The sequence below is a fragment of the Zootoca vivipara genome, chromosome 6, assembly GCF_963506605.1.
Source record: "Zootoca vivipara chromosome 6, rZooViv1.1, whole genome shotgun sequence".
NCBI lineage: Eukaryota > Metazoa > Chordata > Lepidosauria > Squamata > Lacertidae > Zootoca > Zootoca vivipara.
In genome coordinates this window covers 74,031,748-74,044,662 of record NC_083281.1, presented here as the reverse complement: position 1 = coordinate 74,044,662, position 12,915 = coordinate 74,031,748, and the positions used below count along the sequence as shown (strand labels likewise).

Below are 12,915 nucleotides of genomic sequence, written 5' to 3'. Positions count from 1 at the left end.
GGGGCTGGGGAACAACAACCCTGCTTCCCCATAACAGGCACCCCTTGTGGGCCGACAGTTCATGTTTGCGGTTTGTGTAGCCAGCGAATTCTGGCCCGGGGCTGCTGCTGGGCCATCCTCGCCACACCCAGTCCAGGACCCGGGAGATGACCCTATCTTTTGTGGAATGGTGCGCAACTTCTTGTGCCTGAATGGGTCGGTCGGGAAGCAGCTCCAGGGTCATAACCTCTTGCGCAGGCGCTGGGTCGGGGCCTGTTTCTGGTAGTGGTAGCCTGCTGAGGGCGTCTGCGTGGCCCATCGCCTTCCCAGGGCGGTGGATTAGTGCATACTGGTAGCCGGCAAGGAAAATTGACCACCTGAGGACACGTGGAGACAACACTTGGGGGGTCTGCTTCTCAGGGGCAAACAGGCCAAGCAACGGCTTGTGGTCAGTCACTATGGTAAAGGGCCGCCCGTACAAGAAATCATGGAATTTTTTTACGCCCTTCACGATTGCCAGACCCTCCTTGTCAATCTGTGAGTAGTTTCGTTCGGCTGCAGCAAGCGTCTGGGAGAAGTATGCCACCGGCACCTCTCTTCCATCCGGGAGTTGGTGTCCCAGGACAGCGCCGATGCCATAGGGAGAGGCGTCGCATGCCAGCACCACTGGCAGCCTCTCGTCGAAGTGTGCTAAGACCGAGTTCGAGACGAGCAAGTCCTTGACTGCCTGGAATGCGGCCCTTTGTCGCTGGCCCCACACCCAAGGGGCCCTTTTATCTAGGAGTCTGTGTAGGGGCTCCGCTACCGCTGCCTTATGGGGAAGGAAGGCATGGTAAAAGTTCAATAGTCCCAAGAATGACTGAAGTTCGGGCTTGCTCTTGGGCGCTGGGGCCTCACAAATGGCCCGTATCTTGTCACCGGTTGGATGGACCCCTTCTGCGTCCACCTTAAATCCCAGAAAGTCCACCTGCGGCACTCCCAGTAAACACTTTTCCCGCTTCACCTTGAGGCCCGCCGTCTGGAAACGGTGCAGGACGGAGCGGAGGCGGTCCTCAAATTCCTCTGGTGTGGGCCCGGCGATCAGTACATCATCGAAGAAGGGGGTGACGCCAGGAATCCTTTTAAGGAGAGAGTCCATTAGATTCTGGAATATGCCTGGTGCCACGCTAACGCCAAATTGCAGCCGCTTAACTCTGAATGCCCCTCTGTGCGTCACAATCGTCTGAGCCTCTGCTGTGGCTTCGTCCACAGGCAACTGTTGATACGCTTGGGCCAAGTCCAGTTTGCCAAAGATTTTTGACCCAGCCAGGGTGGCGAGGACATGGCTGACCACTGGCACTGGGTATGCATGGGCCGTGAGAGCCTTGTTTATGGTGCATTTGTAGTCTGCACAGATGCGGACCGAACCGTTAGGCTTGACGGGTGTGACAATTGGAGTTTCCCAGGGGGCGTTGGGCACCGGCTCCAGCACTCCTTGCTCCACGAGCCGGTCCAATTCCTCGTCTATGCGGGGTTTCAGGGCGAACGGGACCCGGCGGGCCTTGTGCCTGATGGGTCGTACAGCGGGGTCTAGCTGTAGGGCAATGGGGGGTCCTGTATATCGTCCCAATGCCCCATCGAAAACCCCTGGAAACTCTTTGCATATGGCGTCCACGTCCACTTGTAAGCTAGTGCGGTTCACCCCGGTAACGGCTAGCCCCAGAGGTCCAAACCATGCCAGTCCCAGTAAGCTAACGTAGGGGCCCTTAACTACCAGCAAGTCCAATTGTTGCCTTCGCCCTCGATATTGCACCCTGAAGGTCCCCACCCCCATAGTAGGGACCTTACGTTTCTGGAAGTCCCGGAGGGTGAATGGGGCCGGCCTTAGTTTGGGACCCCCATTAGGGCACAGTTCCCTTAATGTTCGGGCCGAGATTATGGATAGAGTTGAACCCGTGTCCAGCTCCATGCGGCATGGGGCTCCCTCTATCTGTACCTCTATATAAATTTTCTCTGTGCTGGGATGGGGCAACTGGAATACCTGGTAGTCCGTGATCTCCGTCGAGTTGCCTTGGTGCATGGTGCCGTGTGACCTGGGGCTCCTGGGTCGGTCATCTGATGCTTGTCGACGGGTGAGTCGAGCCCGACACACCCGGGCGATGTGTCCCAATTTTCTGCACTGCCTGCACTCTGCGTTGCGGAAACGACAGGTCCTCCTCTCGTGGTTCTCCCCGCAGCTTGCACAGTTCCCTCCTTCTCGTCGAGGCTGCTGTGGTGTGTGTGCTGCTTGAGTGCGCCGCTGTACTCGGTGTACTTCCTCCCTGTCAGATTCGGATTCGTCGGTGAGGTCTTCGTGGTAGACGCTCGGTTGGGATGGCGGGGCCGGTCGTGCCTCTTGCGTTGACCTCTCGGCGGCTTCGGTTGCCAGGGCTTCCTCCAGAGCAATCTGGAACGTGAGGTCTTTTTTGGCGTAGAGGCGTCGTTGCAACATCTCGTCCCTCAGGCCACCGACGAGGCGGTCACGAAGCATGTTCTCCAATTCTGAGAAGTTGCATAACCGGGCGGCTTGGCGGAGGGAGGTCACAAACCCAGTTATGGTTTCCCCCGGGGCTTGCCGCTTTGCGTAGAAGGCATTTCGGCAAGCTACCACCGAGGGCTGTGGTGAGAAGTGCTCCTTCAGCCGTTCCATTATTGTTTTGTAAGAGACGGTAGCGACATCTCTAGGTGCAAGGAGAGCCCGGGCGATTTCAAACGTCTCCTCTCCACAGACGCTGAAGAATGTTGCCCTCTTCATGGCATCGTTGGTGACTTCTTTCGCTTGCAGGAGGAAGTTGAAACGGGCGGCGTACCCTTCCCAGTCTCCTGATGCTGGTTTGAATGGCGAGAAGCTGCTGTCGGTTGCCATTCTGGGTTCCTTGGGTCCTGGAGCTGAAGCCTGGATGCACGGTGCGATGCAGCGGTGCCGCAGGTGGCGGTGCTGCGGTGCAGTGCGTGGTGGCGGTCAGCTCAGCAGGATCCCACCTTCGTCGCCAGTGAAATATACTCGGAGTCAAGAGTGAATTTCATGCTCTTTATTCAGCTCATAGTCATCAAGGAGGAGAAGAGAAGACGAATGGCTCTTTTCCCCAAACCATCTGCTTATATACATTATTTACACAATGGGCCTTGCGTGATTGGCTACTTCAGGGCTACACCTGTGGGCCAATTATATTGTGGATTGACTTCTGCCTGCAGCCTGATTGGCTGCTCCTACAGGCCAATCAGGTAGCAGATTCACTTCTGCCAGCCGCCTGATTGGCTGCTCCAGCAGGCCAATCAGGTTGAGGATTCACTTCCACCTGGAGTTGGATTGGGTAGCTCCCGCTGATTCTGAATCCTATTGTTCTAGGATTCAGCTCAGTACATAACATTATCCTTTGGTAGATTTACAGAAAGAGGAACACACTGCAAGAAATAAATTTTAGAAAGAGGCAAGATTAGACGCAGGCACATTTTTTTAAAAATAAAAAAGTCAAGACTCCTTGCTCTCCTCTCCGCAAGGGTGCTGCTAGAGGGTTCCTGTTTACTTTTAAGCAAAGTGCAATGACAGTGACCATCCACCCACCCTCTTCATTTGCTCAGAACCTAAATTTTGCATCTATAGCAGATGCAAAATGTGTGTCGTGGGCCTGTGCTTGAGTTGCTTGAGTCCCGATCTGCTCCTGTGATCACTAAGCCTTTCCTTTGCCTACAAACCACTCCTTTTTTTAAAAAAATTGGCCACTGAGTCCAGCAGGTCCCCCATTAGGACCACAAGCTGGCTATCGATCTGAAGTTTTGCAAGCTAGGCGCTGTGAAGCTGTTTGCTCCTGACCTGCTGCCTCCTTTTCTTCTTCTTCTTCTTTTTAAAGCAAACTTTTGAACGCTTTCTCTTCCAGATGAGCGGACCGTGACGGAGGAGAAGGATAAAGTATTGTACTGCCAAAATCCCAACTGCGTGGAGAAGCGGCGAGCCGCAAAGGTACTGTATTATGATTTTGCATGTGTTTGGATTCAGGGGGCTTCTGGGAAAGGGGATATTCTTAGATCTTGAGGAAGTTGCCACAAAGGCCACCGTTTCCTCCCAAGTGCCTTGATCTGAGAAATCCAAAGGCTGTGGGGCTCAGTTAACCAAGCCAAGGAGGATGAGGTCACAAAAACAGAATCAGTTGTTGGCATTAGGCTGCGACAGGCTCCATCTGCACAATAAGCGGTGCTTTGCCATTCCTGTCAACTGCCCCCGTTAAATCGGGACATCCCATTTTTGGGGTGCTGCACACACCCCAGACACACGTTTTTGGGCTCTGTGATCTCATGCAGGTCATGTGAGCAGGGCCAGGAAGATGCACACCCCAATTTCTGGAGTCAACATGTTGGAAGGTATGCTATACAACTTTGTAAACAGTCGTGGCTTCCCTCAAAGAATCCCAGGAGCTGTAGTTTGTTTGTTAATGTTGTTGAGAGTTGTTAGGAGACCTCTTTCCCCCACAACAGAGGTGCAATTTCCAGAGTGGTTTAACAATCAGTTCCCCTTCACAGGGTGTTCTGGGAGTGAAATAAAGGGCCTCCTAACAGCTCTCAGCATCCCCAACAAACTTCAGTTCCCAGAATTCTTTAGGGGAAACCATGACTGTTTAAAGTGGTATGATGCTGCTTTCAAGGCATAGTGCAGACAGGGCCATAGGGATCCAGACACAGCGAGCCTCTAATCCACTGTGTAACAAGCACCTGCAATGAGGAGTCATTTTTATAAAAGAAGCTTTATTCTGAGGAGCCTCTAAGACAGGGGTCAGCAAACTTTTTCAGCAGGGGGCCAGTCCACTGTCCCTCAGACCTATATTTTGGAGAGAAAAAATGAACGAATTCCTATGCCCCACAAATAACCTAGAGATGCATTTTAAATAAAAGCACACATTCTACTCATGTAAAAACACGCAGGCCAGATTTAGAAGGCGATTGTGCCGGATCCGGCCCCCGGGCCTTAGTTTACCTACCCATGCTCTAAGACCATACCCTCCAACATTTCTCCAATGAAAATAGGGACATCCTAAGGAAAAGTAGAATATTCCGGGATCAAATCAGAAACTGGAACGGCTTCTCTAAATCGGGCGTCCCTGGAAAATAGGGACACTCAGAGGGTCTGCTAGAACTGAAACTCAAGACCTAAGGAACTGCCGAGGTCATGTGACTCCAGGGCAAGTCCTTAAACTGCCAAGCCCTTAACAGTAAAGGCATGCCAACAAATTGCAAGCTCTATCATTACACGCGGTAACCGGAGTAAGTGGATGAGACCCCAAGTGGCAGCCCAGCATCAAGATTCCCCTCTCGCCCACCTTCCGTCCCTATATCTGCCGCATGGTGCCAATATATTGAGTGCTCCCCGCCTGCCACTCCAGGCCACCCAGTCTGCTCCACATCATCACTGTCTGGTGCTGGCATCATTCAACACATTGATGTCCGGACTGGGGGAGGATGGAGCGGGTATATCACACTCTTCTTTAATTGGCTGCCAGCCCATCTGAAAAGTTTTCGAGAACTAAAAACGACGCGAGTCCCAAAAAAGTGGCGGGAGCTGCTTATTGTTACATGTGTGAATTTATCCTAAACGTGCACGCTTTATTGATTTTTTTTAAAAGAAGCTTAATACCTACCATAGGGACTAACCAGAATATTTAACACGTGTGTGTGTGAGAGAGAGAAGGGTAAGGGGTAAAGAAAATAAGAACCCGGCTGCTTTTTCCCAGCTGGGTTTTAGAACTGAATGTGGGTACCCCAAGTTCCTTTGTGCCCCTTCATGGGTGTGGCTGATGGTACGGCTTGCGCAGGCCATCACGAAAAGATGCCAGCAGGGAGGAGATGGAGCCATTCGGGCCCGATGTTTGGCTCTGTCCTTCCCTTCCCCTCTGCTCTTTCTGCCTCTCCGCCCTTCCTCGGATCTCCCCCTTACCTCACCGCCTTTCCCCTCCCTGCTAACAAACCGCAAAGACTTTTCCAGACAGAGTGGCAGCCTCAAAAAGCCTCAGCAGCTGGAGAAATGCTCAGCTCTCCCCCCCCCCCCACTAAAGGATCAGTGCGTTGCCATTCCAACAAGAAGATTGGAGAGAGAGAGAGAGAGAGAGAGAGAGAGAGAGAGAGAGAGAGAGAGGACAGCTGTTCTCCCTCCTCCGCTTTGCTTTCAATTCACAAGGATTAGCTGGAGCTGCTCCCCCTGTTCTCTGTTGCTCAGGAGTAGGAAAGGAGCCCAGCAACATGATCTGTGTGTGAGGAGTTGGAGGAGGAAGGGTCAGTTTCCTTGAGACTGTGGGGTGCAAGGCAGCCTCAGCTTGTTTACAAGGTTGCAGGTTGAACAGGTGGGGAGGGAGGGAGGGAGGGAGGGAAGTAGGCAGGCTGACTAGCACCACTAAAATAAATTAAGAACATAAGAAGAAAGCCTGTTGGATCAGGGCATCTATCCCAGCATCGTGTTCTTGCAGGAGCCAATCAGATGCCTGCGGGAAACCTGCAGGTGCTCTCCCTCCCCCCCCCCAAGTTTTCCAGCAACTGGCATACAGAAGCATCACTGCCTTTGACCGTGGAGGCAGAGCATAGCCATCCTGGCTAGTAGCCACCAATGGCCTTCTCCTCTGTGAATTTGTCTAATCTTCTTTCAAAGCCATCACTGCCTCCTGCGGGAGTGAGTTTCGTAGTTTAACTTTGTGCTGCATGAATAAGTTCGAGTTCCGGTGTTATTAGAGAGGGAGAAATAACTTTTCTCTAGCGGTTTCCTCCGTGCTGTGCATAATTCTATAAACTTCTATCATGCCACTTCAGTCCAACCTGACAATTAAGGTGAAGAAAAATCTCGTGGGTTTTTCTTCAGATGGGCAGGGTGGGGAAGAATCGGTTCTGGGGCCATCCTTTAATTCAACTGAGGCTTTGCTTTTTTTTTTTTTGGTCTTCTGACTTGAGCTCTGGAGGGGGTGGGTGGGAAATGGCACCACTGTTGTTCTGCAGCTTGGTTTGGACTGGGGGCAGGAGGAAGCTAGAAGTGGACAGGACCAATTGGCTAGCACCTGTGACGCCATCAATATGCCTTCTACCTATCTCTGGGACAGTTCTGCAACTGGTTTGTGTGTGTGTGTGTGTAAAGTAAGGCTTGAGGATGGGCATATAAATGCATAAAAATAGATGTGATCTGAAAAAAAGAAGAAAAAGCAGGCAGCTTTCTTGAAGCACCTGAGTGTTGTTTTGACATCACATATTAGGTTGCAGAGCCCTGTTGGGCCTAATCTGAGTCTGCCTTTCTGGAATGTGTGAACTAGCTGAACACCAAACCCCTCACTCACTAAGCCAGCCTTAGGGTCCAGCTTGGGCTGTGCTGTTGCCAAAAGCACAGATGGGCCGCCCCTGCTTCCACTCCCAGGTTATAATTTGTGTGTCTGCGTGCAAACTAGCCCTGCAGAATCTCCCGCTCTCTGCCTTGTCCTCTTAGCCTAATTGCTTGTTAATGTAAAGCTGTGATGGATTTAGAGCCTCTCATTCCCCTCTTCCCCCATCTGTAGAGTAGCTGGCTTGGTTACTCATTCTCTCTCTTCTGGGATAGCTTCCCTTACTTTTCTTTGGGACTGAAGTCTGGGCAGGAAAAAGAAATCCCTTTGGGGTCCCGTCCCCCCCTAATGCCACCTGGGTTTATCTCTGGGGCTATCTTGAAGTGAAGGTAAGTGCTTGCTAATAGTAGTCAACCCATATTCCTGGACCCCCCCCCCCCATTTCCTAAACCTTCATTATCTCTTTGGATGTTTTGCTGCTATGGGGAGCATTTTTTTTTTTGCTATTGAGATGAGTTTATTTTCTGGGTGTGTGTGTGTGTCTTGAGGATTATCCACAAAGGGGGATGCTCCATGGACTTCGTTCAGTCCCTGAGGTTGAATATGTGGTGTCCATCCTCCCCCCTCCCCCCGCCACCACCCTTGCCTCTGCTACTACCAAGTCTTTGAACAAACTTCCGTTTCAGGTTGGTTAAAATTGAACCTGGAAAAACGCCCATTCCTTTTCTTGAAAAGGGAAGTGAGTACCGATTTCAACATCTAGTTTTTACGGCAGCAGTAGGAGCCTATTGGCTAATACATGTGACGTCATTGTCAACAACACCCCCCCCTCCACCTCCAATTCCTTGGAGCAGAATAATCTGTTTGGGAAAACTCTTTAGAAGCTATTTAAAAGACTAACAAATTTATGATGACATAAAGTATTGCGGACCCTAAGCCTATTTCATTGGTTGCTTCTTTGGCATGTAGTTAAAGGAAAATATGGGTGCTGAATGGTCATGAGATGCAAAAATTGGAGTCGCTGATGACCAAATATATGCTAAATAGGTGCACTTTTTACACTAACAAGCTGGTGATAATTTACTTACCATAGCAGTATTAAGATGAATGTACTAACACCTGGAGTGTGGCAGGGAACATTCACAAGCTTGGGTCGTCCCTCCATCTTGCTGCTATTCAGCTTTTCCTTTGGGTTCCTCCAAGTGAGATGGCTTTAAAGCGGCTTAAAAATAATTTTAAAATGTCAGTTAAAAATGCAACCTTCAATTAGAGGACTTCAGGGTTGCTTCTACATTAGGCCCAACTGAGGCCTTAGTCTTCTTGTGGAACTGAGAGATGCTGAGGGCCATGTAAACAACTGCTCCTATTATACAGGACGAAATACCTAAGAAAGTACTTGGTGCTCTTTCTATACGCAACGGCAGCAACCAGAAGAATTTATGCTCCAAGGTGGAAGGACAAAAGTAGTCCTACAGAAGAAGAGTGGCAGAATAAGTTGGCAGAATATGCGGAATTAGCAATGCTGACTGCAAAGATAAGGAATCAGGATGAGGCAGATATAAGAGAGGCGTGGGAACACTTTGGATAATATTTAAAGATATACAATAACCAGATAAATTTCCAAGTAGGGTTAGACATGTGAGCAGCAGTTAAAAACAACCAGAAGAGGGGTGGTAATTAAGGAAATGCAGGTCAACAAGGACTAAACAAGAACCCATGAAGGGATGTGTGGGGAAAGTTCAGAATATAAGATAATTGTATAATGGATGTATCAAACTATGAATGAATATAGTTGCTCCTGAGAGCCCTCTCCAGAGCATATTTGGCCCCTGGGATACTGGGTAGCTATGAAACAGACTGGACAATAGCTCGAGTGTAGGTGTTGAAAGCCCCGACTGGACGTGAGTTCAGGCTAGCTGGGGAAACCAGCACAGAGGGCCTCCTTTGTTGCCTCCACTGCTTCCTTGAGTAATTGCCCAGGCTAGTGGTGGCCTGAGCCCTCCTGACATCTACACCAGTGGACGGAGCCTGCAACCTCTTGGAGATCCACTGTGATTTGCTTGGCAAACGGTTCGAGGACAAGGTTCCCCACCCATGTAGCCTGCTTGATGCCATGGCTGATGTGGCTCCGAGTAAGGTTTGCAATGTTCCATCAAGCCTTGTTTTGTGGGACTGGTCTTTGTGGCCTGAACGGGCCACTTTGGACCCAACCAGGTGCCCTCTCAACCCTTCGATCTCCAGGGTGTGTTGAGCGCATCTTTGCAGGTGGTGCCTGCCACTTGGAAGGAGGTGATAATGTGGTCATTCCTGACGAAACCCAACCCTGGTATTAAACAACTACCACCCCGTTGCTGAAATTCTCCCTTTTGGGACAGGGACTCAAGAAGGTTTGTTGGCAGTGCAGTTGCAGGTGTTTTTGGAGGAAACTGATTATACAAACCTATCCCAGGGTGGGATCAGTCCTGAGTCTAGTTTCCCTGGTGAGATAGGACAAATGCCCACTCTACGAGTTTTCCAGAAACAATGGAAAACATTCTTCTTTCAGCAAGCTGTTCCGACGGGATGAATGTATATATTTTCAGGGGTCCGCCTTGGGTGTTTCATTGTATCATTTAAAAGCTACATTTAGTCATGTTTTTTAAACTCATTTTTATTGTGTGGCTGTCAACCGTCTTGAATTGTACATTTTTTCAAATAAAGGATCAAATGATGAGTGGATCAGAGAAAGAGGATGGAGAGATGATGGTTTGCTGTTTCTCTTGAAACACTAGAATTGGCGTGCGGGTGTCTATCCATGTGAGTTTGTGGTGGATATCCCTATAGAAAAACTGTCTGCCAGCACATTTTGTTAGGCAGTGTACCCAGGTAACTTTTTGTTTTAGAAGGCAATCATATATTGAATGCCTACACTAAAAGACATTGTTTTTATTCATTGATCTTTGAACAAAAATAAACTTTGCTTAAAGAATATAAACTTTTAAAACGAGTCCCAAAATACGACGTGTTTGCTGTAATGAGGCATTTACAAAGATGCAGTCAGTTTTCATGAGCGTTATCTTTAACCAGATAATGAGCTAACCTAAATGGACTGAAACAGATTAAGGTTTCTTCATCTTCCTGTCCTAGACAATGAGAAGTCGCTCAATGGGTGTGAGGAAAAGGTGGCGAGGGGACCTTGGATGGGGGCAAAGCAGTGAGACAGAGGCAGATAGATGCAGGCAGGAGAAAAAGGCTGGAATGGATCTGTAGCTTCTCCCTGTGCCCTTTCCAGGGACAGACTCAGGCAGAAGCTGCAGTTCAATTCCAGCCTGTTTCTTCTGCCTGCATCTCTCTCTGCTTCCCTTCCTTCTCCCCCTTCTGCCTTTGCCTCCCCTCACTCCGCAGATGGGTTACTGCTCTTTACCATCTCCTCTTTACCAGGACCCCTGGTTTTTTGAATCACTCGGTGTGCCTGGACCTATGACTGCCAGTATCCAGAAGCTGCCCTACCTCAGCCTTCGCCCAAGGCATAATTAACTTATGGGATTCATCGCCACAAATTGTTCTTAGGGAGAACAGCACAGGTGGCCTCTTAAAATGGATTAGGCAAATTAATGCAAGAGAGATTTGAAGCAGCAATCTTCATATTTAGAGCCCCACTGCCATGCCTCTCTTGTCTGGGGTCCTCTTGCTGGACTTTTGCACAGCTGTGAATTAGCTCTCCTAACTTTAAGCTGAGGCCTGATTGGATGGAGGAAGCACAACAGATTTCAGAGTGTGGGGTGAACGAGAGGAGACGAGGGATAGTAGAAGTTGTTGGAGGAATATTTGTTCATTTACAACTGTACAAGGTGAGCGTGGTGGTGAAGAGAGAGAGAGAGAGAGAGAGAGAGAGAGAGAGAGAGAGAGAGAGAAGGCAGGTAGTGGAACTCTTTTTAAAAAAATCATTAAGCACCTTCTCCCAAGACCAGCTGTGTCTGACCAGGCAGCTGCAAAATCTCAGGCTTACCTCCCAGATGTGAAACGGCTCACCCCAAATCACGTGCATGCTAAAATGCTCTGGATTTGTGTCGTGCGCGAGTGTGGAACCCTGGGAGGCAAGGCCTGAAAGAAGCTGTAATGTTGTAATGTGGAAAGTTTGTTTTACACCAAACAGACAGAATTTGTCCTCCTGTTGTTATGTGTTGTTGTAGCCAAAGCTGGTCCTGTTTAGAGTAGACCCACTAAAATCAATGCACATGTCTAACTTAGGTCCAATTGCTTTCAGTGGAGCTACTCTTGAGTAAAACTTAGTTGAATAAAGTCTATCATCATCATCATTTACATTTGTTCATCACGTACTATGTCTCAATGCAACTCATGTTTATAAAAATACACGTGATTACAAAATTTTAAATTCATCAGAAAGATGAAAGAACATTAACTGGCTAAAAGTGCTCATCCTGCAATATCAATGGTCATCAGCTACATGGCAGGGGGTTGAACCAGTTGGCCCTTGAGGTCTCTTCCAACTTCCTATGAGTCTATGGTTTCCTTCAACCTCTCCATAAAAGCAGGTAATACTTGTGCAGCTCTGGTTTTTTTTAGCAGCTGATAGCCACCAGCCACCAAAAGCCATTAAGCAAAAGCCACTAGTACCATGGAAAGAAGCTATTCTGTAGATCCCAGAAAGCCCCTTTGTGGCCATCGACTCGTCCTCGTTCACCCTTCCCAGCAGGAAGGGTTAGGGTTAAGAGTTTTCTCTGAGCTGTTATGTAAGAAGCTGCAGAGAGCCTCTGTGGTCAACAGCTGCCCGGAACAACAGGTTCCTACTCCCAGTCTGTGGCCTCTCTGTTGGCGCCTGTGTGTATGAAACTGAGGGGGGGGGGAGAGGGGGGGAAGGACTTGTTGGAGGGTTACAGGAGGTGCTCAGACATCAAGTAGATTTTGGCTGGGATGAAGGCTGCTTCCATCTCTCTGCCTCCCAAACTTCACTCTGTGCCAAGATAGATGCATGAGGTGCAGATTCCGATGAGGATCTGACTATGGAATTCTCTCTCCCTGGGGAAAATCCAGCAACTCCCCCTGCACCCTATAGAATTGTAGAGTTGGAAGGGACTGTGAGGGTCATCTAGTCCAGCCCCTTCGAAGCAGGAATATTTTGCCCAACACGGGGCTCGAACCCACAACCCTGAGATTAAGAGTCTCGTGCTCTCCTGATGCAGCTATCCATGCCTTTAAGTATGCTTTGAAAATGCTTCTATTTGCAGAGGAGGTTTTTTTAAAATTAAAAAACCAGAGTTTGGCATGGTTTTTGAGAAGACTTTTCTGTGGAGCTTACTCTGTATTATGTTGCTGTGTCATCATGAATTATTATGTGGTGGTTTTTATTGCTTCTGAATTTTGTAGGCTGCTTGGAAGAGGATAATTAACAAGCAGTGGGGAAATCGGTGTCTGCTGTGAAATAACGTTTAGGCTCCCGTTTACTTTCGACGGTCTGTTAACGTCTAGCACAGTTGTTTCTCAGCTGTCAAGATTAAGAGCCATTCCCATGGCTCTTTCCCCCCCTTTGTCCTCCCAGCAGGTCTGAAAAAGTTGACCTTCCTCATCGGGCCCTATGTTGTGTATAGAGATGGTTTTGATAACATCTATTCCACAGTCTGCCAGCAGGTGG

At 49.1% G+C, this 12,915-nt stretch overlaps 1 protein-coding gene across 1 annotated transcript in view; it reads left to right on the top strand.

Annotated features, from left to right (window-relative positions):
• The window catches only part of PLEKHG5 (pleckstrin homology and RhoGEF domain containing G5), a 98,438-nt gene that overhangs the window by 26,140 nt on the left and 59,383 nt on the right, over positions 1-12,915 (top strand). Inside the window, exon 2 of the mRNA XM_035117805.2 lies at positions 3,876-3,958. Coding sequence (XP_034973696.2) covers positions 3,876-3,958 — 83 coding nt within the window. The remainder of the gene's footprint in view (positions 1-3,875; positions 3,959-12,915) is intronic.